The sequence below is a fragment of the Epinephelus lanceolatus genome, chromosome 3 (assembly GCF_041903045.1).
Source record: "Epinephelus lanceolatus isolate andai-2023 chromosome 3, ASM4190304v1, whole genome shotgun sequence".
In the NCBI taxonomy this organism is placed as follows: Eukaryota; Metazoa; Chordata; class Actinopteri; order Perciformes; family Serranidae; genus Epinephelus; species Epinephelus lanceolatus.
The window spans coordinates 27370327-27397326 of record NC_135736.1 but is presented as its reverse complement, the minus strand read 5'-3'; the positions used below and the strand labels follow the sequence as shown (position 1 = coordinate 27397326).

At 40.7% G+C, this 27000-nt stretch overlaps 1 protein-coding gene across 1 annotated transcript; it reads left to right on the top strand.

The window, feature by feature from the left end:
* The first annotated feature begins 3145 nt into the window (after window positions 1-3145).
* smad1 (SMAD family member 1) lies at window positions 3146-25359 on the top strand. Its single transcript, XM_033625312.2, has 7 exons — window positions 3146-3276; window positions 15193-15777; window positions 18835-19107; window positions 19212-19328; window positions 21868-22089; window positions 22324-22580; window positions 23720-25359. Exons 2-7 carry the CDS (start codon window positions 15378-15380, stop codon window positions 23861-23863), a joined length of 1413 nt encoding a protein of 470 aa, XP_033481203.1. The 5' UTR covers window positions 3146-3276; window positions 15193-15377; the 3' UTR covers window positions 23864-25359.
* Window positions 25360-27000: the final 1641 nt, after the last annotated feature.

Sequence of the window (27000 nt, the reverse complement as noted above, 5' to 3'; positions counted from 1 at the left end):
TATGATAGGCTGATTCCAGTATTTAAAGGCCAACAAATACATAAAATAAAGTAAATAAAAATAAATTTCCCAACAAAAATGTTATACCTGGCAGCGTGGAGATGGATTTGAAACAATATGTAAACTAGGCTTTAGATCAGATTTACAGATGTGAACCTCACTGCAAAATGTCTTATTCTTACATTATTTTTAATTTCAATATGACATACCATTTGTGTATTACATCCAGTGTGCACTTATCCCATACATATATTCATTCTTTTTTCCATATGTGCATAAGTGGAAGGTGTATATAGTGTATATAGAACTGAGTGTACAGTTGTGTCTAAATCTATTTTTATTATTATATTTTCTATATTTTTCTAAACCTAATATATATCTTTTTTGTTTTTCATTTTTATTATATAAGTATTCTATTGCCATTCAACTTGCTTTTCTATCTGTACTATTTGAGCTGCTGTAACGTGAATTTCCCTGGTGTGGGATCAATAAAGTTTTATGTTATCCCATCTTATATTAATATACTTCAACAGTTAATTCATTAAATATACTGTTTAAAATAATAATACATATGTACATAAAATGTTTTGGAGTCCTGCATTTTAAACATTGGGGTCATATGAAACAGGGCTTGGACTTCCTCCCCCGAGACATTTTGAACATCAAACACTTTGTTACATTTCCTGCCATATGGTGAATTTTTATGAATCAATATGTGCCGTTTCTGCATCAATTTCAGATGGAAATGTCTTTCATTTGTCTGTCAAAATATGAGTCCGCTACTACTTTCATGTTTTAATCGGAAAGGGAGGACAAATGCACGTTCTAAATATTGAGGGGAACGTGTCCCCCAAGTCCCACCTCCAAAATATACACCTGTATGTGAATAGAAGTAGCAATACAATGTAAAAACATCCAACTGGAGTTTAATTTAACAGTTAATTTCACATGTAATCCAGTAGTTTTACATTGTTGTATTACTATTTTTACTCAATGTTGTAGATGGTGGAGCCTGAGATAAATTTTCTTTGTAAACTGTTGAGTAGCTTAAGATGTAATAATGAACTGTATTTTATGAGCTGTTTGTATGTGGTGTATGTAATATAATCTGCAAAATAACTATGGCAATTCTAGCTGTACTGTCAGATAGTTTAAGTGGCATAAAATGTATAAAGCAGCATAAAACAGAAATATCCCAAGTACCTAGAAAGTGTTCCTAGAAGTGCATGTGCTTTTCACCACTGGTAGAAAATACTATGCTTGAGTAATCCAGCGCTACAGTGGAGCTGGGCGCTCTACACATATCAAAGTAAAATTATATCTTTATGGGAATGTTACCCTGTGTTATAATGAGATTAAACGCCATAAAGCCTGATAGTGTCTGAATAAACTCAGTAGCCTCTTCCTTACAAGCATTAGGCCTGTAAATGTCTGTGGTGTGGTGGATGTGCAGTTGTCTGCAGCGTGTGTGCGTGTGTGTGTCTGAGGGAATCCTTCGACTAAAAAAGTTTGGGGTGCCTTCTCTCTATTCCTACTTATAATCATCATCACCATCATCATCATCATCATCATCATCCATGCCCCTCCGTCCCTCCCTCCCCCCTCCTCGCACTGTTTTCCCAGATTTATTCACGTGCAGCTCGCTCCCGCCTCACTCAGACATTCTGTCGCCAGCGCCGTGACGTCACCTACGCCAGGAGCCTCCTCCGCTCTGAACGTTTCCCTCCGCCTGTCTTCGAGATAATCTAGTCCCTCCTCTCCGCGGCGACCCTGAACTTGACCAAAGAAACTGGCATAAAAACGGGAAAATACTTCGTTTGTGTTTTTGTAGTAGTGTTTCCATAGTTTGACTCTGTTTGTTTTTAATGACTAAAACATGCCTGAGTGAATTAACAATGTAATAATCCCACAATATTCACTCAAAATCCTGTAGTATATAGTAGTAAGTTTCTTTTTTAATATTGTAAGCTACTTTTCAGGCATTTTAACTTCCTGTTTTTTGAAGAAGTGCTCTAAAATAATCTGTGTGACAGGAAGTCACAGCAGTCAACTCTGCTTTGATCAGATAAATCATTAGCTGATCAAATAAATCATTATCTGATCAAAACTTACTCTGAACTCTTTATAAATATGACGCACTATTACTGATGCATGTTCAGCTACTGATTAAGCTCACTTCTGAGAAAATGACACTTCATGCCCTCTGCTGCTGCCCCGGCTGAAGGCTATTTTCATGCATTATCATGCAATATTAATGAGATGGTTTGAAGAACTGTTGGAAGTTTCACTCTTGACATTGCAAAATTATCCCTCTACATACCCACCGGTGGTAAAGCCTGCATCAGGGCTGGGTCGCACGTGTGTGTGTGTGTGTGTGTGTGTGTGTATATGTCTCCTGAGGTGAGAAGTTGAAATGATGGCATGTGTAAGCATGCTCCTGTGCTTACTCTGCTCTTGGACACTTTTGTTCTCCTGACAACATAAATAGTGCTTATCATATCGCAATCAAAGCAAGAGGGGAACAGAGAGGCAGGCTTAACGTGGTGCAGTTCAGGAGTTCACAACAGATAAACCACAGAGTTGACTGTCTATCAGCCGAAACTGCTGCAGGAGATTACTGGACGAGTTTGGAGAAGAGGAGCTGTGTTGTGTAGTAAGAACAGAGAGGGGAAGAATGAATGAATGTGTGTGCACATGGCTCGATCATAGCCTGGAGTTGCAGCGTGGCCTCTGTTTGGAGCTGATAGTCTAGTTTCGTCCCCATATAAGATGATTTTTGTTGCATTTTGGAGAGTAGGTTGGGAGAAGAGATGTGCAATTATTAGTAAGACATGCACAAAGAAGTAAAAACAAACAAGTCTCCCACATTTTGCAGGAATGTCAAGGGAGCCCCTCAAGTTAAGAGACTTTCAACTCACTTTATCTCCAATAAACTGCATCAAGCAATCATCATATCACCACATGTGCAACAGCATACTCAGACATTTAAATAGAAACTCTTCAGTGGGGTGAAGCTCTTCATAGTTAGCGAGAAACCTGCATTGTTCTCCAGTTACATAATCCATTTCCACCCAGTGAATGAAGATGTTAGATGTGTGAAAAGTAGGTCTTGTTATTGTCGGGGCTGCATCCCCGCGGCGTGATACTGGCGCTCAGCGGAGGGTGAGGCGGCTCCGCGACTTACTGACGCCAGGCCGAGCAGACCCAAGACAGGCAGAGAGAGCACACAGGAGGAGACGCAGAGAGAGACTGAGAGAGCTGCAGAGAAAGAAAAAGGTACTGTAAACTTTTTGTTTTCTCTTTCAACATGCTAAATGAAAAGTTTCTGTATCCGTAGTTTCGCCCGTTACAGTGTGCATGGCTGTATTTGTGAGGAAGTAGATCCCAACGGTCATCAACTCAACAGTGTGTCAGTTGGCAGCTTCAAACTTTTTTTTTTCCTCCTTTTACTCACAGTTTCAGACTGGAGCTGCAGGTTTAACCACAGTTTAATGAAGGTTTAAGCTAATTATTCAGACTATATGTCAAAAAACATCAGTGTTTTAATTTTAAAAAGTAGTAATCCTGTAATATGTTACTGTACATTACAGAAAAAGTAGGTTTTTGTGGAAATATTGCAGCTAAAGTTCTGCTTTTGGACACTAAAAGCACCACATATAGGGGTTAAATCACTCTTGAGGTAAAGAGGTAAATGTGTAGCCATGCAGCTGTATTCAGTGATAAATCAGCACTGAATTAAGATTAAACTGCAGCTATTAAACACATGGTATAAGGCAGTTTGGGATACGAACCTACAGGGTGTGTCATACACAAGAAATTGCATGTTTAAAATGGCTGAAAATTGTGCACATGCTACCTGGAATCCAAGAAGATGTCCTCAAAATGCCAAAGATATTCAGTTTACAATGATATGACACAGAGATAAGCAGCAAATCTAGGGCAAATCACTAAAACACCACATATTGGGGTTAAATCACTCTTGAGGTAAACGTATAGCCAGATAAAATGGCAGGAAATTGTGGACAAAATACCTGAAACCCCAGAAGATGTTTTCAAATTGCTAAGACACAAAGATAATCAGAGATAAGCAGCAAATCTAGGGTTGGGCAGTATGGAGAAAATCAGATATCACAACATTTTTGACTACCATGATGCTGTGAGGTTGGCTACTGGTGCTCTCAGACTATTTACACAGTTTCAGTTTTGATAAATAATCATGAGTAATGTGGATATAATGACTAATTGGGTAAAGGCAAATAATAGAACAAAACAAAACAGTCTGGTAAGTTCAGAAATTTACATCACGTCACTGTAATGCAGCCTTTAAAACCAGGAAAAGACAACACTTATGATACTGTGATATCTAAAATTTCAGACTACATCTAATCTTATATCACAATATCAATATACTATCATGATTTTGCCCAGCCTTAAGCCAAATCCTCACATTTCCAGGAGCAGGAAACTATTATTTAGCAGTTTTCCCAGACAAATTACCCAAATAATGGTCCCTTCAGCTATACACTGTGTAGTGATACAGTGGTAAACTCATGGTATAGTGCTTTTTGGTTTATTAACCTACAGGATGTGGATGATCTGTGGTCTTTTTGTATCATACACTTGTTCACTGATCAGTGTAAAATGAATGAGGAAGTATGCCTGCAGTATTTTCCAACACTCTGGTTACAGATCCACACATGCCATCCCTTTACAACTTGCCTTTATTTAAAAGTTTTCATAATTTTACTGTCTTCTGGCTGATGCAAACTTGCTGAGGCAACCGGTGCAGTGGTGTGCCACACAGGACATGTGTGTGGCTTTTAGTTATGTCAGTGTGTTTCTGCATTTGAAAGTGTGTATGTGTGTGAGAGGGACAGAGAGGGGAGGGAGAAAGGAGGGAGCGGGAGAGAGACCTACAGCAGCTAAGGCTAGATCTCCTGACATTATTGAAGATGACATATCAGATTACCCAAAGGACAGGAATTTGTCCTTGTCCGTGATTTACTTCCAATTGTTTAATCGTTCCTGTGTTCTCAGGGTATGCGGCTTCGAATTCAGTTTGAAAATGAAACAAATGGTGTTTTTGTAGGATTGAAATGACAGGGTTAGTTTCACGTCAGAGTGAAGCCTCTGTAATAAATGCCAATGCAGATGTGATTGTGATCTATCTATCTATCTATCTATCTATCTATCTATATGCCTGTCTGTCTGTCTGTCTGTCTGTCTGTGATCGTAGCCAAGGCAAAAAGCTACTCAACAACAAGGTGTAAATATAGGTTAGCAGCATTCCTCTATCCAGAGAGTCAGTCACAACAGTAGTGAACGAAAGTCAAAACCCTCCCATGTGTCTGCACTGCCCGAACAACATAGCCTGCCATGTGTCGGGGTGAGGTGTCCACCCTAACACAACACTAACCCAACACTGAGTGCCAAGCATGGTTGAGATAGCTGCCTGAAACCCCATGTGTTTGCTAGTTATGTCTGCAGTCGTGTGTGGGACTGCTGGTGTGTCTGGGACATAAAGAATCTGATCCCAGTTCAGCCCTTTTAAAGTCAGGACAATACTGACTGCAGTTTTAGTGTCAGTAGGTTTTCTAGTGTTTTCCATGTCATGCTGGACGAAGTGTGACTAGCTGGATTTGTCTCACTTGCACAGCAGTGTAATGTTTACTAGGTCAGAGCCGTGCATATGTGTTGGTGTTAGTGAGGAAAAGTGACCCCAGTGAGTTTAAGCGGCCTCCCAGGTCAAAGCCATGTCTGGTCACTAAGGGCAGTACCTCATGTCTGGCTGTGGTTATTTCAAGCTTTGCTCTTCGACTTTTTCAGAAGACACAAGTGGTTGTGGTGAATATCTACATTTGCTGGCTACTACGGCTGGCTATTGAGTCTCAACATTTTTTGTTTGAGCCAATTGAAGTACTAATAACTGAGCCTTACAGCTCAAACTGGATGGGCTGATATATCAGTGAATATTAGGTTATTGCAGATATATTACCACACTAGTTCACATAGCCTATGCTACCAAACCTTGTGTAACTGCATTATCGCTCTGACACAGTTAGCTGGCACGCTACGAAACGCCACAAAGACATACTCCATGTAGAAGGTAAAAAATCCCTTCTCCATGCTGCCTATGTGACGCATCGCCGTGCCCCATGTATTTCAGCTGTAAGAATATTTTCTTTGCTTTTGTGATGTGTTGTGTTATTTTGTTTATTTATTACAGATATAGAAAAGTTTTAAGGACTGTGCTTGAACACATCTGACATCGGCTGAAACTTCAGGGAAAATGCAGTAGTATAAGTAGTAAGTAGTAGTATAAAAGTACTCTAACAAGTTACGCTTCACCATGCTTTGTACTATAACTCCACTGCCCATTTGGATGTTACTGCAAAACCTCATCTGACCTCAGTGAGTTTGGGACTTGTTGCAAGTCTGTTTGATAATACCAAAAGTTTACAAAGAAAAATGTCCGCCATTCTAACATATCTGTGGTTTCAGCTCACTATCAGCTGCAGCCATCTAGGTTGTTTTCAAAAATCGCTCAGTGGCATTTAGCTTTACTAAACTAGGTTTATGCTTGCCGTTGTGCCTCCTTTGCGAGGGCGCTCGCCATGAACATAATATCATCATGTTCATGTATCATGTATTTCTAAGTGTGAAGGCTCTGCAAGTTGTCAGCCATTGTATCAAACCCGTCCCAGTATTAGATGAACGGTTGTGATTTGCCCAAGGCGGGCTGGGTTGGCTTTAAATTTGTTTAAACGGGAGGAAGCCCAGACACATCTGCCAAAGCATATAAAACATGAGCTCACAGAGTAGCTTTATATATTGGCCATTAACTTGCAAGAAAATGCAGTACAGAACTTCCAAAGATATGCTGGTCACAATTCTTCAATAACAAAATTTAAGAGATCCTATTCAAAAATGGGCCCTAAGCGGACACCAAATGTCAGGTCACATTATTTTGTGTTCATGTTTTTGATGAGATCCTGGTTTAAATCTAAATTCTGTCAATTTTAGAACATTTTACTTTGGCATAGTCCTTCGACAGCTGCTCTTGTCATTTTTTAACATTTGAGAAGCTTAACTTGCTTTTTAAATGAATGAAAGGGTTTGTGGACATGGACTACCACTAACTTTTATTTTCAGTGTCGATGTCAATTTGCTGATAATTTGTTGGATGAGTCATTTACTCAATAATGTATCAGAAAATAGAGAAACATGCTCATCACCAATGCCTTTGAATTGCTATTTTTGTCTATCAGTCCAAACCCCAAACATTTTTTCAGTTTACAAAGATGTTTAGCAGAGACGAAGCCCATAAGCTGCTACTCTTTCATGCGTCATTACTGCATCACTATGATTTGTATTTGTGAAAAAGCACATATTGCATCCTTGTGGTGTTACTCTTTACTCAGTAATGACCCTTGAAGGCACTTAATCGAGAAGTGCTCAGTGAAGAGACCAGATATACGAGTGTTTTCCATCTCTCGCTCTCCAAAACAATCACCATGTCTCGTGTCTCTGGCTTTGCCGTCACTCTCACTTTCTTCCTCTCTTTCTCTTTCTGCATCATTCCCTCTCCTCTTCCTCTCTCTCTCTGTCTCTCCTTATCTACCTCTCTCTCTCTTCCTGCACTCCTCTGTTTATAGCCGGTGACTCCATTGAGCGGGGGCTAATGGAGGCCCCATCCAGGACCCTGCTGATAAATAATGTAGCTTCTTTATAATGCCCCATCTCTGGGGAGGGTCCAGAGAGCATCATTACTGCCTCCTCATCCTACACAGCCTGGGCCTAAATTGATTAACAGACACTGGAGCGGTGCAAAATGATCCATGGGGCTAGTGTAGTGGCTAACAGCTCGCACCAGGTGGGTCAAAGCCTCCGCCTGTCAGTGTCGCATGATCCCATTCTGTGCTCCCATTAGCCTCAGTCTCTGTCCGCTGGGCTAACTGATGGCCATAACAAGCTACTGCTAACACAATAGCGAGAGAGCATTGCCTGGACTCAACTGTAGGAAATGTCAGAGTGGTTTTTATGGAGCTGTTGTGTAAATGATGGTGTGTGTTTCAGCTTTTATGGGGAGGAGCACGGCGGCCAAGGCCACTGCAGGCATCTGTATGACTCTACATTGACTGTGTGAGACACGGGTGTGATGAGACTCAAAGGCTGACGACTTCATGTAGATATTTGATGTAAAGAATAGATGTTAATAAGTCAATCTACAGAACATTTATCTACAATAAATGCAGTTAATCATATCATTTATCCATCACCTACACTTTCCTCTGTTTTGTATTTTTGTAAATTTAATTCATTTGTGTTGTGGGCTGTAAAAGGAAATATTTGATTAACTGATAATGAAAAATAATCCATAGTGACAGACCTTAAAAGAGAATTGTAATAGCAAATCACAGACCACATTTTGGAGTTTTTAGGGATTCAAACAGGTCCAGTTTTTGTCAGCTATGACTATAGTCGGAAAACATTTGAACCAATCAGAGCTCTTTAGGTGGGAATAAGATTGGGGTTGTCATCTCCCTGTACCAGTGCCAGGGAAATAGCTACAACTGTGAAAAATAGTGGCACAAAAAAAGCAACAGGAATGGATGAGATCAACGCAGATGTTCAGGTTCTTGTAGTAAATTAACAGAAATACCTTTTAAATCAGCATCCTGACTGCAAACAAAAAGTCAGCTAAAATGAACACAAGGAAGTAAAATGAAAAAGCATATTAGTATGATTATGAATAAGGAAGTTTTTCAATTCAACTGCATTAAATGTATAAAACATTAATCTAACGTATGTGCTTGACAATTGAAAAGCACTGCAGTGCATTAAGAAAAAAAAAACTGCCAGCATCCAAACTGTTCCTTGATTTTATTTAAATACCATTACAAAGTATAAAATAAAAAACCTTCTCAGACTTTGCCCGAGTTACCCGTGTATTTCATGCAGTGTTTATTGTCATTGTCTGTACATCTTTTGCGCAAATTACATTAATAAATTAGTCTACTTTTATTGGCTGTTTGCTCTCAGGGCTTTTGTTGCACTTGCAGTGGCGTCACGAGTGTCCGCGGTGAAACACCATGCACCACAGATGATAAATGCAAAATGCAGGATACTGACACTGAACTGAAATTAACTAAGAGCACATAACTGAGGTAAATAACAGAAATCTGCGTTTTGCTGTTGTTTACAGTGTGTGATGTTTCAAGGTGGGAGGGGCGAGCCGAGTGGAGGAAAGACAGACAGCAAAAAGTTGGAGAGTTGACAACGAAGAAAAAACACCTGTGTGACAGAGCTCAATAAGCCAATCCCGATCACTTTTGTTTTGCACTTATATTCAGATCTGATCTGAGCTTAATTTAATGTAGTCAGAATGAGTGTTCACAGACCAGCAGCAAATCTGCCTGCATGTGAACATCAGGTCTATTTAAAGTGAAATTTTCAAGCTGGTGCACAAAAAGCCTGTTTATGTCATGTGAACATCCTAGTCTATACATAGGTATAGGAACAGGGAGGTACAATGGCGCCTTTATATTTTGACTGTCTCAGACAACTCTAAACTAGCATTGTCCAAAGAACCAACACAAAGCCATATCAGACGCTTTAAATAAGCATGCGGTCAGGCCAGCAGTCAGATATTTCTAACTGTCAGCGTTGGAAATATCCAAGAAATATGGTCTCCAGCTGCAGCAGGATGACAGCAGAGAGTTGTGAAGCCTGCTCCAGATGTTACAATACAGACTTTACTGGAATCTTCCATCTGAAATGGATTAAAGGTTGTCTTTCTGCAGCTAGTCCTGAACTTGTGCTGATAGTGCCGGCTGTTACCGAGAGGCCATCAAAGCAGCTTTGTGGCTGGAAGTGGATCAAAAAGGCTCCCTGTATGTCTGGCTGGTGGTACAAAGATGATATTGCAGTCATTGCCTTTTGAACTTTATGTTGTATTGTTGTGCGCCACACTCAGCGTTCAACTGTGGCTTTGTGTGCAGATGTGCTGAGTCAGTTTTGCATCAGACACCGACAAGGTCATAATGTAGTGCGATACATCAGCTTTATGAGATTTCCAAGTTATAGCCTGTTGTCATTAGAAGTTGTTTGAATTAAATAGAATATGAAGTTTGAGACAACAGTGCAAGAATCTAGAGACTGAAATAGCGCAAGGTGCACAAGGTGCAAGCAGAGGTCGTACCCTTGACATTTGGGATCAGGATTGGACACCTTGGGCTCTAGTTTCGCAGACCGGGCGAGGCGGGGGCGCAGCGCACCTGCCCTTCGCCAACTGGGTGTGGCCAGGCAGATTTTGCAAGTTTGGCACACCGTGCGCCTGGCGCAGCTACTCCTCTTTCCCACCTCCGTCCCTCCTACCTGCGCAAGTCGGAAAGAGGGAGGAGAGAAGGCGTGGAGTGGGTTTTACACACATCATACCAATCAAATGAGCCCCTCTCCTCGCCCTTAAATGCGCCGCGCGAAAGCGTAATGAGAGTTTACTCAATTTGCCATGGCAGAAGAGAGCGGCAGCGTCAGACGGCCAAACTTCTCCCAGGAGGAAACTGATGTTTTGGTCCGGGAGGTCCAAGCTCGCAGTGTCCGAATATACGGAACTGCGAGCAGACCTCCACGGGCTGATGATGCAAAGGTAGCCTGGGAGGAGGTCACCACAATTGTAAATCAATGTTGTGTTTCTCTCGTGCGCGTGTGCCCTCTCTCTTTCTCTCTCGCAGTCTCACTCTGTTTCTTTTCTTTTGGCTTTTCTAAGATGACAGTGCTAAATATATACTCCCTATCTGATGCTGGGGCTGTTTGTGGTTGGCTGAGAGGGATGTGAACTCATTAGTTTGCAGCTGTGTTAATCAAATCAGGTTGGGTTTCCATTACGCGTGCCAAACGTGCCAAACGGTGCCAATCCCCTTTGATCTGACATCAGATGTGACGGGACAGTTGGTATAGAGATACATTTATATGCTGATTGCAGATAGTTGCATTGCATAGTGTTTTTTTGGGTATTTATTGCATTGTTAATGTGCCTGATACTCTGGAAACCTGCCTGTGAAGTTTTGGTGACGTGTGTGCACTGTCCGCCAGTCAGCCAAACTTTGGCTTACACCGGCTGCGCTCCCCCTGTGCTGACAGTAGACCTAGTTTCAGCTGGCGAGCTTTTAGCGCACCTTTGGCGAAGCCTTTTGGCACGAAACTGTCACTGCGCCAAGCTGGATCTGTTGACACCTCCCCCTGCTGCGCCGCCACACCCATCTCAGCGCACCTCGGTCTGCCAAACTACCAAACTGAGCTTGCCTCGGGTTGCGCTGCTCGAAACTAGCTCTGCGGGGGTTTGCCACCCTGCGCCACCCTGCGCTGCGCCGGGAAACTAGAGCCCCTTAAGTTCGTGGCACTGACTGAAATGTGTGCCTCATTGACTCATCAAAAGTAGGCATTAAATGTTTGATCAGGTTTGTAATCCTGCTTAGAAATGAATAGTTAAATATTTCAGTAAACAAAAATTCAATGTTTCTGATAATCTATTAAGTCCCTTAATTTATTAAGTCCCTTAAGAAATTTGATGAATTTAACTCCTCTGATCTTTGGATTTTAAAAATGAATTTGGAATTTAGATATATTACTTTGGGTTCTGAGAACTTTTGATGCCTTTTCATTTTTTTGAGATGTTTTATGGACAAATTATTTGTAAATTTATCGTTAGCTGTTAGCCGGGCTGCAATTAACAATTACTTTCATTAATCTGTTGATCATTTTTTCAATTAATCAATTAGTTGTTTGGTCTGTAAAACGTCAGAAAACGTTGAGTAGGAGTTAAAAAAAGTAGTTTAAAAAACCCACAAAATATTCACATTTAAGAAGCTGGAATCTACAGAAGTGCGTTGCATTCACTGAATAAAAAAAAATTCGACATGATTTCATAATTACGAGATAAGATCTCATCATTACAAGATCCTGATGTCATAATTACGAGATCTTATGTTGTAATTATGAGATCTTATCTCGTAATTACGAGAACTTCGTTATTGTCGTTATTGTAATCGTTGACTGGAAGTACCGTCCTTGTGTTTCTCAGTGGACTCACTTTACAAATCAGCTAACAGCGAAAGGCCTTACTGTAGTACGGCACCAGGATCTCGTAATTATGAGATAAAATCTTATAATTACGCAATCTTATCTCGTAATTACAACATAAAGTCTTGTTATTACGAGATAAGGTGTCTTTTTTTTTTTTTTTTTCTTTTCTTTTTTGTTTTTTTCAGTGAATATAATGCGCTTCTGTAGGATCCGAGAATTTTGGCTTTTTTCCTTTAAGAATTAAATCAAGAAACTGAAGAATAGATCATAAAATTATTCTGCGATTAATTTAACAATGAACTGATTAATTTTTGCAGCTCTGGATGTTAGATTAGTTTCTAATCGTATTTACTTATTCTTTGATATTCCATGACTTTTGTTAAGGCAGATTTCCTGTGCGGCTGCCTGTGATTAGACAGATTAGACATTTTTGAAGTTTGAGGCAAAATTACTGCTTCAATGACTGAACAGGCAGCGACATAGGCCACACCCATGACATTCCTGACCCATCCTCCTCCACTCTGAACAACCTCACTGAATATGAAGCTGGTGAGAGATAGCGGGAACGGATAATAAAAGTCAGCGGTGGCCAGTTTAGAAAACAACCTCTTTCTCTCCCACCCTGCACCTGTGGAAAAACCTGCAGCTCTCAGCAAGAGGAAGCTAGGTCGCTGCTGTTAGGGCGATGACAGATATGAAGACACACCCTGTTTCCTGTTTGACGGTGGAGAGTTGTTCGCTTAGGATGCTAGTAGTTTGTGATAATCATAGTAGGGTCACAAGTGTCAGTGTCGAGATATGACACATACACAATTTCATACAACTCCAGTGTCCCCTCCCTCCTATGGTAGTAGTTAAGCGTCACTTTCGATGAGCCAGTGTCATACTAGGCTAAGTATAGGTACAACTTGCTGCTTTCCTGTTAGTGTGGTTAGGTCCATGACCCCCCCTACACACACTACACACAAACACACACACATGTTGTAAACAGCACCTGTTCTCATCAAACTTCCCTGCCCGTTTGTCAGTATGATGCAGCCTACACATGCAGTAGCTGACAAAGATAGAAATCGCTATTCATCCCATAATCTGAAGGGCCAAGAATAACTACAGAGCGGTCTTAATGATGTATTTGTTCCTGCTCGTAGGAAATCCAATATACTGCAGGCTTTACTGTCAGAGAGTGATGCATCCTCGCCCATGAGTCAGTGCAGATAAAAGGTGGAGGATTTCTGACAAGCCGTTTATTTGATTCTGAGATTGCATTTGAACATTTGTGCAAAGCCAAACCTCAACCATAACTACATTTTTATCTTCTCTAATTGCATTTAGAAAAAAAAAAACTTAAAAAGAAAGTGGAACTGGGAGAGCTCAATGCCCTCTTGTTTTCCCTCTTAAAAGCTAGAATGTGTGTACGTCCTGGCTACTGAATTGCTCCTGGGGGACCTGTGTGAATGGGCACATTTATCCTGGGGTCCACATGTACTTCCTTTTTATTGTCTTGCACATTGCCAGATTCCTGCCTAACCTAGTGTTTGTTGGTTGGTGGTGTTGAAACTTAATAGAACATTTGCCTCAGCAGGCGGCTCCTTGAAAATCTCCTTCCTCTGAAAAACCTTTTCAAATTTCACATATATGAAGAGTCGGCTTGTTAACACTTTTTTGCTTTTGCTGATACTGAGACGTGTTTGTTAGGGAGAGCAACATAAAGGATTTTAAAATGGCTGACCTACAGTCATATCAAGTTGAACTATGAGTTGGTATTAGAAATAAATCCATCTTTTACTGTATGCTCTGTCTGCATTGTCAATATATAGGTAATTTAATTAGAGCTAAAACAATGAGTCAATTTATCAATAAGTATCAGCAATTTTAGCAACAATTTTCACAATTAATTAATTTGTTAAGTCATTTTTTAAGCAGAAATGCCAAAAAAACGACATGTTTTACCTTCTTTAATGTAAACATTTGCTAGTTTTCCTTGTCCTCTATGATAGTAATCTAAATATCTTTGGGTCTTTGACTTTTGGTTGCACCAAAGCAATTCAAGATGTCAACTTGGGCTCTAGAAAATTGTGGCTGTACTTAGTCAGACAGCGGACAGTACAATTGCCAGTTGCCAGATTTTACTTATCAGATGATAAGAATAAGGAGAGGTGACCGACAAGACAATGGTAGAGCATTTGGTGTCGAAGCAAAAAGCAAAAGCGCCTCTTTGGCAATATTTTGGATTTAACCTGTAGGGAGCCTGATATCGCTAATGAGGAAAAGGAGTTGATTACATCACTAAACACTTGGAGGCGTGCAGCCTGTCGCCTTCAGCTCTTTGCAGAATTTCAAAGGGACCCCTGTCCACAGATGCTGAACACGACTGTTGTCTTGTTTTCTAGATGCATTTTTGATGAAAGATAGTGGTAGTGCTAATCTCTCAGACCAACACATTGCATTTTCTGCGACTTCATAATAAAAGTCAACTTCTGTTTCGCCAGATAAATACTTTTAACATGAAGCTGCAGTAGTTGGAAATGTTCGCTTTGCATTAGCAGCAACTTAAAATAGCTCTCTACACATACTGATCATCAATCACAAATATTTTTTTTTTTACAAAAGACACAAGTGTTGTCACAAGTTTATTAACTGCTGGGAAAATTTGCTCATCATGGCATCCCTAACTTGCAGGCTGAATTCCTATAGGTTGTGCTGGCTTCATACTGTATGTGAGGTCCTTAACTGTAAATGACATTAGTGAGTGGTGGTAATGTGACAAGCCATACAGACAGGAAGCTATCTGGAGAATGCCTGTTTGGGGCGGACATTCGCAGGAGGGTGCCCGTTGTGACTCCTCTGCCAGTTTCCCAGAAGCCATGACTGACATGGCCATAACAGCCATAATGGTGACATCATCACCTCATCAAGGGTTGTTCTGGCAGTCTCCTGATGAGACCTCAGTGCTGCTAGAGGAGCAGAAGGGGGAAGGGGTTAATGTGTGCCGTAGTTTGTACTGCTCAGTTAGAGAAAAGATGCAGCAAGCAGGGCTGATCGGCAAAAGTGTGTTTAAAAGCTCTGCTTTTTACTTTAGATGCTAACCTACCTCTCCTTGTCTTCCAGTTACTGTCAAGAGGACCTGATCTTTCTTCTTAGAAGCTGAGGATAATCCGAAAAGGACAATAAAAGGACTTCAAAAGGACACACACTCATAGCATTTCACTCTCTTCTAACACTGGACTGTCTCCCACCACTGCTCACTCTACTTTTGGACAGAAAGGAGAGGGGAGGAGGGCGGCTCGTCCAACATGAACGTCACCTCACTCTTCTCCTTCACCAGCCCAGCCGTCAAGCGCCTGCTGGGTTGGAAGCAGGGAGACGAGGAAGAGAAATGGGCGGAAAAGGCTGTGGATGCTCTGGTTAAGAAACTGAAAAAGAAGAAGGGAGCCATGGAGGAGCTGGAGAGGGCTCTCAGTTGCCCGGGTCAGCCCAGTAACTGTGTGACAATCCCCCGCTCCCTGGATGGACGGCTGCAGGTGTCCCATAGGAAAGGCCTGCCGCATGTAATCTACTGTCGGGTGTGGCGCTGGCCCGACCTGCAGTCCCACCATGAGCTGAAGGCCCTGGAGTGCTGCGAGTACCCCTTTGGCTCCAAACAGAAGGATGTGTGTATCAACCCCTACCACTACAAACGAGTGGACAGTCCAGGTGAGTGATGATCATGTGAGGCCAGTACTGACCTTATTAAGTGAATCAGCCATGACGTGACTGAGCCACATTGTCAGTGTTATTATAAAACCACAATCAGTTACAGTTATTTATTACATGGCTCAGGTTACCTTACATAGGACTGAATCTTGTGAGTTTCAGATACATGTTAGATTTGGATAATGAATTTATGTTAAAGTGGAATTTCCTGGTAAACTTATGGTAAGGACACGTTCAATTTACTGTGATTTGAAACTCCCCGTTTAGTTATTTTTCCTCATAGAAAGAATGCCGTGCCAAAAAATTAGAGACTAAACTGATTTTAATTTCCTGTGTGGGTTCATGTGTTTTCTCTCCAGTTATGACTTATGCAGATGTTCTCTTACTTTACTGCATCTCTTATCTGCAGTATGGGTTTTTTTATCTGTTCAAAATGACAAGAAAAACCCCCACACACTTTTTATTTACCTTATTAGGAGAGGACGTTAAAACCAGGTCCAGGAGATCTAGCTTGAACATGTATTACCTCACACAAGGCAGCAAACTAAGATCATGACATCACGATTACATGAAAACTTAATCCAATGGGTTATATTTGTAAATAAAATAAAAACAACTCCATTAATGTAAGATATTTAAAAAAGGATTTTCAAGTTAAATCACACCCCCAAGTAAAGCCAGGATAAGCTCTCAGATAAAACTGTTAAACTATGTTAGAAGAGATTTAAAAAAGATTTCAGAGCCTCGGAGCCGTCGCTTCAAAGATAGTGAAGAAACGAGACAAATTAAACACTACTTGGCCTGGAAAATGAGGGTCAGCTGACAAGATAGAAACAGCTGTGTGCAGGGTGCTAAGTGTGTAAAAGGCCAAGTGTGTATGTGTGTGTGATTGTGTGTGTTCGTTCATGTGTGTTTGGAGCAGGAAATTCCATCTGGGGGAGAATGAGGGCTTTGTTTTGGGCATGCTCTGTGCTGCCGGCCTTTTTTTAACATTTATGCACACATGTAGATACACACAGGCACACACTCTCGCACTTGCACGCGTGCTAGAAAAACCAGGATACATGCACGCGCACACACACACACACACACACAACACACACACGACTGCACGCACAGTTTCTCTGAGGATGGCTGGAACAGGAAACCAGTCACCCACACACAATGGGAGGAAAGAGTTGTTGCCTGCCTTGCACACTTTTTGTTTTAGCAGCGGGTGGAAGACGGAGGGCTAAGGTGATTAAACCCCACAGCACCTGTCTGTCCGCACCCCCCCCCCCCCCTTCTCCCCTAACACCACCCGCGTACACACACATCCTGTCAATCTCCCGTCTCTATTCAACCAAACACCTGCTCCACATATAACCTTTGAAATAAACTGCTACATTGATGCATTGGCCCGCCGCAGCACACAGGGGCTACCTGCAGGAACACTGACAGCAGCATGGGCCCCATCTAAAATTTCAGCACCAGCTTTATTTATCTGCGCAGGTATTTATAGACACAAGTGGAGCGTATCTCTGGTTTGTATGTACTGCACCTGAATAGCCTACACATCAGCCAGGATATTTATCCCAAGTGATGAATTCCTCAAGAATGGCTCGCCTCAAAATGTCTTTTCAGAGCAGAAACCTGAGAGTCTGGGCCAAATACTGCTGGCTAAGACCAACACGCTGGAAGCTGACATTTAAAAATGCAGGGACATCTGCGCTCAGGACATAAAAACATGGAGAGTGCCAGAACGATATTTCTTTATTATGTTGGAATCAAATCACTCAATTCTTGTTGAATTTGTATGGATAGGTTTTCACATGTGTGACTGTGCACAATGGCTACAGTGCTGAAACAATTAGTAGATTAATCGTTAGACAAAATAGAGAAAACAAGTTCTTTGTTAATTGTTATGCAACTAAGTCACATAACTCACTGAACAATAAGATAAAATAGATTTAATTATGCAAAAATCAAGTGCTGCCATAAATCCCCCGTAAGTCTTGGTCATTGATTAACAACATTGTGCACAATGGCCTCTTACACACAGAGATACTAAGGGAATACTTCATCCACAGAATGACCATTTGTGTAACAATTACTCACTGTATGTTACCGGGAATTCATGATGAAAACTTTAATTTCTTGCATACCTCCGTGTTGAACAGAGACTTAAAGTAAACAGAGAATGTGTCAAAAAACAGCAAAACTATATCAAAATATCGGTTTACAAACATAAAAACAATGCCTGCAATATAATCCAGGTCTCTTTTATCCACTCATATGCTCTGTACTTCCCAAATTCATGCATTTTCACTAAAACATTGCAATTTAAAACACGTCAGTACAAACTCTTCCCAAGTGGCGTTCATACATACACATGTGCCAGGCATGCTCAGGGTGCACTACTCGAAGGTGAAGTGTTTTATAATGTAGCATAACATTTTAGCGAGACTGCATGTGTTTGGGACGCACTGAGCATATGACTCCATACACGAGACGTGAAATATACTGTTGTGTTGTGTGAGAATTTGTAACTAGATGTTTTAAAGTTTTAAAAAAGTGTTAAATTCAATTCATGAAGAATGTTTGCCTTTTTGGATTCTCCCTTAACTGCGGTGAAATGCGAGAAGAGCAAAGTTTTCTTTACAAATTTAACGTAACACACGGTGAGTTATTGAAATACAAATGATCATCTTGCTTGTAAAGTAATCTTTTAAAGGGAGAGCTACTATGGTATGATGGTTGACAAATTTAGATTAAATTTAAATTTAGACAGTTTTAGCAAAGTATCACTTGCCCTTTATCAAACCAGAAAGAAAAAAAAAGCTTGCTACATGTTTGTTATAGTCATAATGATAGGGTGTAGTGGATAAACTGTTGTAAAAAGTTTAGAAGAAGCTAGTTTGCTATCAAGTCAGTTTTTTGTTTGACCTTTAGGGCAGGTTTAGTCAAATCAGAGGATGTTTACACACTTGAAAAAACAGACAGTGATTGGCTGAAGAGCTGCAAATGCATCAGATCACTTCCTGATTTAATCATTTTTATGTCTCTCTCCCTCTTCAGTGTTGCCCCCTGTGTTGGTACCGAGGAACAGCGAGTTCAATGCCAAGCATACAATGTTGCCTCGCTTCCGCAACCCTCTACAACAAAATGAGCCGCACATGCCGCAGAATGCCACCTTCCCAGAATCCTTTGCTCAGGCCAACACGATGCCCCCCAATTTCCCCCACTCGCCGGGAAACAGCTACCCAAACTCGCCGGGAAGCGGCAGCAGCAGCGCCACCTTCCCTCATTCACCATCCAGCTCTGACCCCGGCAGTCCATTCCAGATGCCAGGTGAGATACAACTGTGAACTTTTATTGCACTTGTCTTCCTTTTCCTCTGTCCTCAACAACAATTCACCTCTCTGCTCTTTGTTTTTGCCTCTTTCCTGATGCAGAGACTCCCCCTCCTGCCTACATGCCCCCAGAGGAGCAGATGACTCAGGATTGCCCCCAGCCAATGGACACCAACCTCCTGGCTCCACCCTTGCCTCTAGAGAGTAACAACCGGCCAGGTAACCATGGCACTTAATAGCTCTCTCTCTCACACACACTCACAGAGATATAAATCCGTCCTGGTGATATCATCCACATAAACCTGTCTGCACCTGCTCGCCTTGATCTGCAGGTGCAAAGATTTCTGGGAAGTCCAGTTGTTTTAAAAGTGTTGTTTTCTCTTGTGGTCAACCTCCAAATAAAAATACAGAAAGACAAACTTCGGCCAGGTTGGTGTGCTGGCCATATCCTGTCAGATAAACCTCGAGAGTGTGTGGAAAGGATCTGCTAGTTTACAGTGAGGCGCTGTCTGTGGGTGCGAGCCCATGGGAAGCTCAAAGCCTCAGCAAATTAAGCCAGGCCTCAGAGCAGTTTTACGAGGTCTATAAAAGTTGGGGCTTATGTCATCTCTGCTGGTGGTAATGACTTGAAACTCGTTAACGATAAGATTCACTAATTACCTCCAACTTTCAGATCTGAAATGTGGTGTAGTAATTGTATCTTGACTTTGTGGTTTGGGCTTTATTGTGCTAGAGACACATCTGAACCCTGCACTCATGAATACGTAATAGACCATACAATGGACATGTACTGGTCTCCAGTGCCATCTTAGTTCAAGAGCAATTCCATAGGTTTTGTTGTGTTGGTCTTAATTTCTATCAGTAATGGAAAGAATTATATTTGCTAACTTAATGGCTGGAATCTGGGAATGCAGAAACATAACTAAAATGTGATGGAGTTAGGTTTAAATCAAACCCCCAGGTCATATAACTTACTCAGAAAAGGCGAATTGTAAAATAATTACCCAAACTATCCATTGTAATCTTTCATCACAGTTCAAAGACTGGGTTCCTGGTAAAACTGTTACCTGCTGTACTTTGAGTGACAGTCCATCTCAGAATCAAACATGTATATTTTTCCACAGACCTTGTTGTGACCTTGTTTCTACTGAACTACATGCACCAACCATATCACTGCAGCAGGAAGCATGCATCTACTCATGGATGAGAGCCTCGTGCGCATGACAGCACGAGATGTTAACATCAATGTCGTTTTCCTCGGCTTAACTGTAATGTTAATTAGCTCAGTAGTGTCAGGTGAGCTAGCAGTAGATGCATGCTTCCTTCTGCGCAGTGATACAGTTGGCAGGTGTGGTTCGGTAGAAAGAAAGTAGTTCCTGCATGAAACCGCTCACAACAAGATCTGTGGATTATCTTGAGTAACCAGGTCATGATTTCTGGACTGCTGTTGAGTGTTTCGAATTTATTTTTGTGCCACTTTGAGCACCACAAGCCGAGTGCCATCTAGTTTCATTACACTGGAGAGAAGGCAGACATCCCTATTTCCAAAATCTGGTCTTCCAAAAGACATGTAATAAATAGCATTACATGTAAGATGAATCAAAGAGGGACAACGAGGCAATTTTGTGAAAGAGAATGTAGTTTTTTCCTATCTAATATCCTGGTAATCACCTTTTAGATTAATGTTGTGTCTGCCTGTTGGGGTTTAGACCCCTGGCTGCATGCCACTGGCTAATCTACTGACTTATTTACAACCTATTTGATTGCTTTACTTGCTCCTGTTTCCTGCTGTCACACTTGGTTGAAGCAATGTCACCATGTGCTCAGATCTCGGCAATTACTTGGGTGAGCATGATGTTATCACGAACAACTGAAACGATGGCGAAAACAATGGAAACTTGACCCACATTGTAGCAAACCAAAACTTTTTTGGTTCAGTTTTAATATTTTTTATTTTAAATTTCTTCCCTAACACTCCGTTTTCAGTTAAATTATTCTCACCTTACATTGTAATAACAGCTGCTGTACTTCGGTCTGAACTTTAGTTTTTCCACACCTGACCAGCAAAATATTTGTATTTCTTTACGATCATGCACTCAAGGCCCAAAAAATTCTGCCCACACATGGTGACAGCAGTAGCGGGAAGAGCTGTTGAAATGTTTGCTGGAAGTGGGAGTTTTTTACTTCTTTTCCACAAGCTGCATCCTGTACAGGCAAGCGGGCTTCTATTGTAGGGCAGCTCTGGGAAGGGGACAGACAAAACACACCTGCTAGCCAGTGCCACGCTACAGAGGAAGTTTGGGAGAAGTATGTGCTTAGATAAACATGATTTATTCATCTCTGTCGGAGTGGGTGAGGCCAGCTGGCACTGGCTCAGAGAGCACGGCCAGGCACCTTCTATTGACTGTTTTTCTGCTCAATAAAGACGGGCACACAGACCTCAGACAGTAGGCATACTTTCGGATGCGTCTGCATTGATTTTGGTCAGCATAAATGTACACAAATGTAGCCAGTGGGTCCGATATATTTATTCAAATCATTGTTATGGGCTATGGGGGACAGTTTGGAAGGAATAATTGTGCGGATGAGTAAGATTTACAGCTGAGCCTGTGCTGGCATCAGTGGCTCCTGGCAGCTTGTCTGCACAGGAGTCCGCTCAGAGGAGTCTTAAATGTGCATTAAATGTGTCTGCGTCTGTCTGTGTGTGCACAGTGTGCTCAGCTCACTCCTGTGACCTGTTAATGTGTTTCCTGTACAGATGTGCAGCCTGTGGCCTACGAGGAACCCAAGCACTGGTGCTCTATTGTTTACTACGAGCTCAACAATCGAGTGGGCGAGGCGTTCCAGGCATCCTCCACCAGCGTGCTCGTCGATGGCTTCACAGATCCCTCCAACAACCGCAACCGATTCTGCCTCGGCCTGCTCTCCAACGTCAACCGCAACTCTACCATTGAGAACACCCGGCGGCACATCGGCAAAGGTGCAGCATGGGAAGCCTGTCAATGACTGTAATGCACCGACTGTCAGCAGACGAGACCAAATCAATTCATGTTGTCAATAGATGTTAGAACGGAACAATAACAACAAATTGAGTAAACATTGTAGCGTATTGATTTTAAGATGACCACACTGATGTTTTGGGGCTTTTGTTTGTGCTGATCAAAGTGACTCAGCAGCTGTGACCAACACTTTATTCTGTCCCACTTCCTCCCAGGTGTCCATCTGTACTACGTCGGTGGGGAGGTATACGCAGAGTGTCTGAGCGATAGCAGTATCTTCGTCCAGAGTCGTAACTGTAACTACCACCACGGCTTCCATCCCACAACTGTGTGTAAGATTCCCAGCGGCTGCAGCCTGAAAATCTTCAACAACCAGGAGTTTGCTGAGCTGCTGGCTCAGTCTGTCAACCACGGCTTCGAGGCTGTTTATGAGCTCACCAAGATGTGTACCATCCGCATGAGCTTCGTAAAGGTAAAGGAATATTCTACAGTGGTACTTTTGAACTGTAAACTGTAAATGTTAAATGTTAAAATTGATCCTCCTATATTCAGTATGAATTGACTTGATTTGAGTTTTACAGTTGAGTCACTGTTTATACTCTGTGTAAATATTTCCATTGTTTTTGTTTTATAAGAAATCTTGGATTTTATAAATATTTATTTTAGTGAAAATTGGATTTGAAAAGGCACCAACACAAAAATTTGAATGGTAAATAACATCTGCAGTGCAGGCACTTTGTAGTTACAGTGCTATTTTTCGGTGCACAGTAAAATGAGAAGTTGATATTTGCTTTTTCCTCACTTTCTCTTCTCTCTATTAGTTCTGTACATTAACTGTGCTATTTTAAGTCGCTTTTCTCTGCCAAGTGCAACAAACAGTGCATTTAGGCAGCTAAAGCTTTGGATGCTTGGGGACATGAAGTCATAAAGTTATTTGAGTTGAAAAAACAGTCTTGACCTTTTTTAAAAAGTAGTTTTATCTACAGTAGAAATATATAAAAACAAAAATGAAACCATCAAATATCCTAATATTTTTCTGAATTGGGAATCAGAACTGCAGCGATTAGTTGATTAATCGATTAGTCAATTGATAAAAAAAACAAATTGGCAATTATTTTGATCATCTAATTGTCATTTTAGTATTTTTTTTTTTAAGCAAATAAGCCAAACATTTGCTAGTTTAATACTTCTTTAATATAAGAATTTGGTGCTTTTTTTTATCATATATGATAATAAACTGAATTGTTTTGGATTTTTTGGACTCTTGGTCAAATAAAACACAGAATTTAAAGGCGTCACCTTGTTCTCTGGGACGTTAGGGCATGTCTCACTATTTACCGACATTTTACTCATTTTAGTTAATCAGTTAATCGTGAAAATAATTATCAGCTGGAGCCCTGTTGGGTACAAACATCAGTGTTAACATGAGATATCGTAATACTAACTAGAATATTAACATGGAGTCAGGCAGAACTCAACACTTACACTGGAAAGTCAAAATAAAATTTGAATGTGTCTTACTAAAATTTAAATTAAATTGGAACAAATACATAAAAAAACATAAACAATCTTGTGGCCTAATTCATAAGGATGTGTTTTCCTATGTTGCAGGGCTGGGGAGCAGAGTACCACCGCCAGGATGTGACCAGCACACCCTGCTGGATTGAAATTCACCTGCACGGTCCCCTGCAGTGGTTGGATAAGGTGCTAACCCAGATGGGCTCCCCTCACAACCCTATATCCTCCGTCTCCTAGGCTTCACTGTCCTCAGCCCTGTGGCTGTCCATACCCCAGCATTTTGGTCTAAGTAGCAAGAATAGGGTCACAGATTGGCTCGTGCTTCAGCCAGTCCGTCTTTTTCCCAATAACTGATGGACGTTTTGACTGAAACACAAGCTGATCTGGGACCAGTAGGGCTGGGCTGGTTGTTTAATGGGTCGGTTTGTTCTCTACTTGAAGGATGTCTGAATTGGGCACATTTACAGTCTGGGAGAGGAGTAAGCAAAGTGAGCGTGATGCAACTGGAAGATACTTGATCTTTGTGACCAACTGTAATAATTAGACCATCACACTCATCATGACGCAAGTATCCTCCCTGATCTTGCTCCAACAATGTCTCTTTTTCATTGTTCTATTATTCTGACTCATTACTAGTTTTCATCTAAATATTCCCTCTGAAATCAAAATATACGTGTGTAGTTACGATAATTATGGGACATTCCAGGTCACCAAAATTGCAGTCGGCTGCTGTCTACCGCCTGACTGCAACAAGGTTGGCATGAAATGTACTTATGACATGTAAAAAAGTTAGCAGGGACTTGGAGGGTGACCAGTGTGACTGAAAATGTTTAATCATCTCCAGGTTCTTAAAAAAAGTATGCCATTTCCTCAAAGTATTCTTTTTTAGGAGAATAAATTAAAGCAGTACAAAGTTGTTGAAAAATAAAAGTCCATATCACAGATCATGAAAATAATAAGAGGGCAAAATTAGGGGGAGTTTGAGAGTTTAGAGGGGTTTAGTGTGGGCATGGCACTAAAAGGGCATTTCAGACTATTCAGAAAAAAATGTTTAAATGTTGCTCATCTTGTGTTACACTCGTGTTTCAAATGAATTTTAAGAAAAAAAAGAATAGTGTTTAGATATATTCACTATTAGAATATGTGCTGTGCAGTCTGGTTTTTGCAAAGCATAGTTTGGTTAGTGTAGTGTTACACATTTAAGACTGGTAGCTGAACACCACATGACGCAGAGGCAAATGACAAGTGCAGTTTAGTTGCTGTGAACTCTGCAGCAAAATCAAATGTGTCAAATACAGAGTCACGTCGAGGACAAATATTTGAATGACTGTTCTTCATTCTCGTATTACATCAACTGAGCAAACCTTGTTAAATGACTTATGGGAAAATGTTGAGCATTCAAATTTTAATTGTTGACTGAGAAAAGGGTATCAGTTACTGGTGTCCCAGTATGATTTTTTTTTTTATAAAATGCAGATTTTGCCATTCAGTTCTTTCATGCTTTGAGCAATCCTCTTTGCTATTAAACTGTATTACTCTTTACATTCTTTTTGTATTTTTTGAACATGTTTTTTGTTTTGTCTGCACTTTCACACATTGCCTCTCTGTTTTTTTGTTTTTTTTCCTCCTTCTCTGTGTTTTTTTGCTCAGTAAAACTCCCAGAAAAGCAGTTTTATTCCATGAATATCAAGCCTCTACTGGAAGATTCAATAAATTTGTTTCATTACTTGCAACATATCTGTCTCTTTTTATGAATGCTGTGTCAGAGCTTGTGTTTGTGTGCCTCTCTGTTTAATTACAGGCCACCCATGCTAAGAAAATATGCATCATGGTATTGTCAGGGACTTTCGAAAACATCAACCACTCTGTGTGTGTGTGTGTGTGTGTGTGTATGGACATAGACCTTCAATTAGGGAGGCACAACAATTACAAGTGCATCTGAGAGCCAACTGCACTAATGTTAAGCATAATTGCATTTTCCAGTAAATTGCAGGAAAACGCATGAAATGATGTGTTCTCCTTTGTTTCATGAGGCACATTGTGACAGTGCTGGAACAGTTACAACAATCTTCCAGGAAGCTCCTGTGGAAATCACCGACCCAACTGTGTGTGTGTTTGTGTGTGCGTGCTGGAGTTCCATTTGACTGTACATGACGTGGGTGGTATGGTTGCACAGTGGTTAGTTCTGTTGCCTCCCAAGAGTTTGCATGTTTCTCCCAAATTCCACAGAGAGGCACGTCAGGTGGACTCGACACTCTGAATGTCTATGATTTAAAGTGTTGGTGAGTGTCTACACTTCACATTAACAGCCTTGATAATCTATCAAGGGTGTGTCTTCTTCTTTGAACTTTTATTTTCAGTATTACACATCTACTTATAATCAAATTTCCATTGCTTTTCCAGATAAAAACACACAGTGTACTTATTATTGTAATGTCTGCAATGTACTCTGAGAGTCCAAGAGCCCATCAAATAAAAGTTCTTCATAATGATACCTGCTTTGTACAAAAGTGTTGTGCATTCACCTGAGAAAAAAATGTCCTGTTTTTCCAGATTAACAGGATTATTGTGTTAATTAAGCAATAATAACCTCTGTAATTAAGAAAAACAGCAGATTTTTATTTCTCAAGTGAATGCATTATGTTTCTGTAGCTATGGCTAGGACAGGCCTTCTCTTAAAATCTGTTTTGAATGACTTAAGTGCTTTTGTTTACCAATCAAATGGTGATAATTAACAGGGTTTGGTGAGATAAATTCAAGATGAACAAGGCTCAAAAGTTAAATAATGTTACATGAAACTGTCCAAGTTCTTTAAATGATCAAGCCTGGATTACAAACTGGGCAACTGCTCTGTGGTGCAAGACCCTTAAGGGGGCCCCAAAAACCCAAGAAGCAATATGTGTACAATACATAAATTAATTACACAGATATGTTTTACAGTAAAGTCCAAATAGAACATGCAAGGCTAATGGGTTTTTTAATGTAAAATATATGCTCTAAAAAGTTGTAGCTTTTAAGCATTTTCTGTATTTTCTTGTTTTATTCGTTTTGGGCATAGACATTCCAATTCTCACTACTTTTCTAAATGTTTGCCCAGTTTTTTGTCACTTACATAACAAGGAAAAGAGCTCAACATTTTTTATCCTTTATAATCAAACTATTTGGAGTACCCTCTGTCAGTCCTCTCTTAAAACTTTGCATGATTTAGTGTTTTTACCAAAGAGAGGATTAGGATAAACAAGTGTTAGTGATTAGGAATTCAAAAAGCAAGATAAATGCAACCTATTTTCTTTTATAATTTCTGTCAAGAGAAATTGTACAAAAAAATTTCTGCAGCCCATGGTGACTCAAAGTCCCTCTTTGTCGAAGGTGGT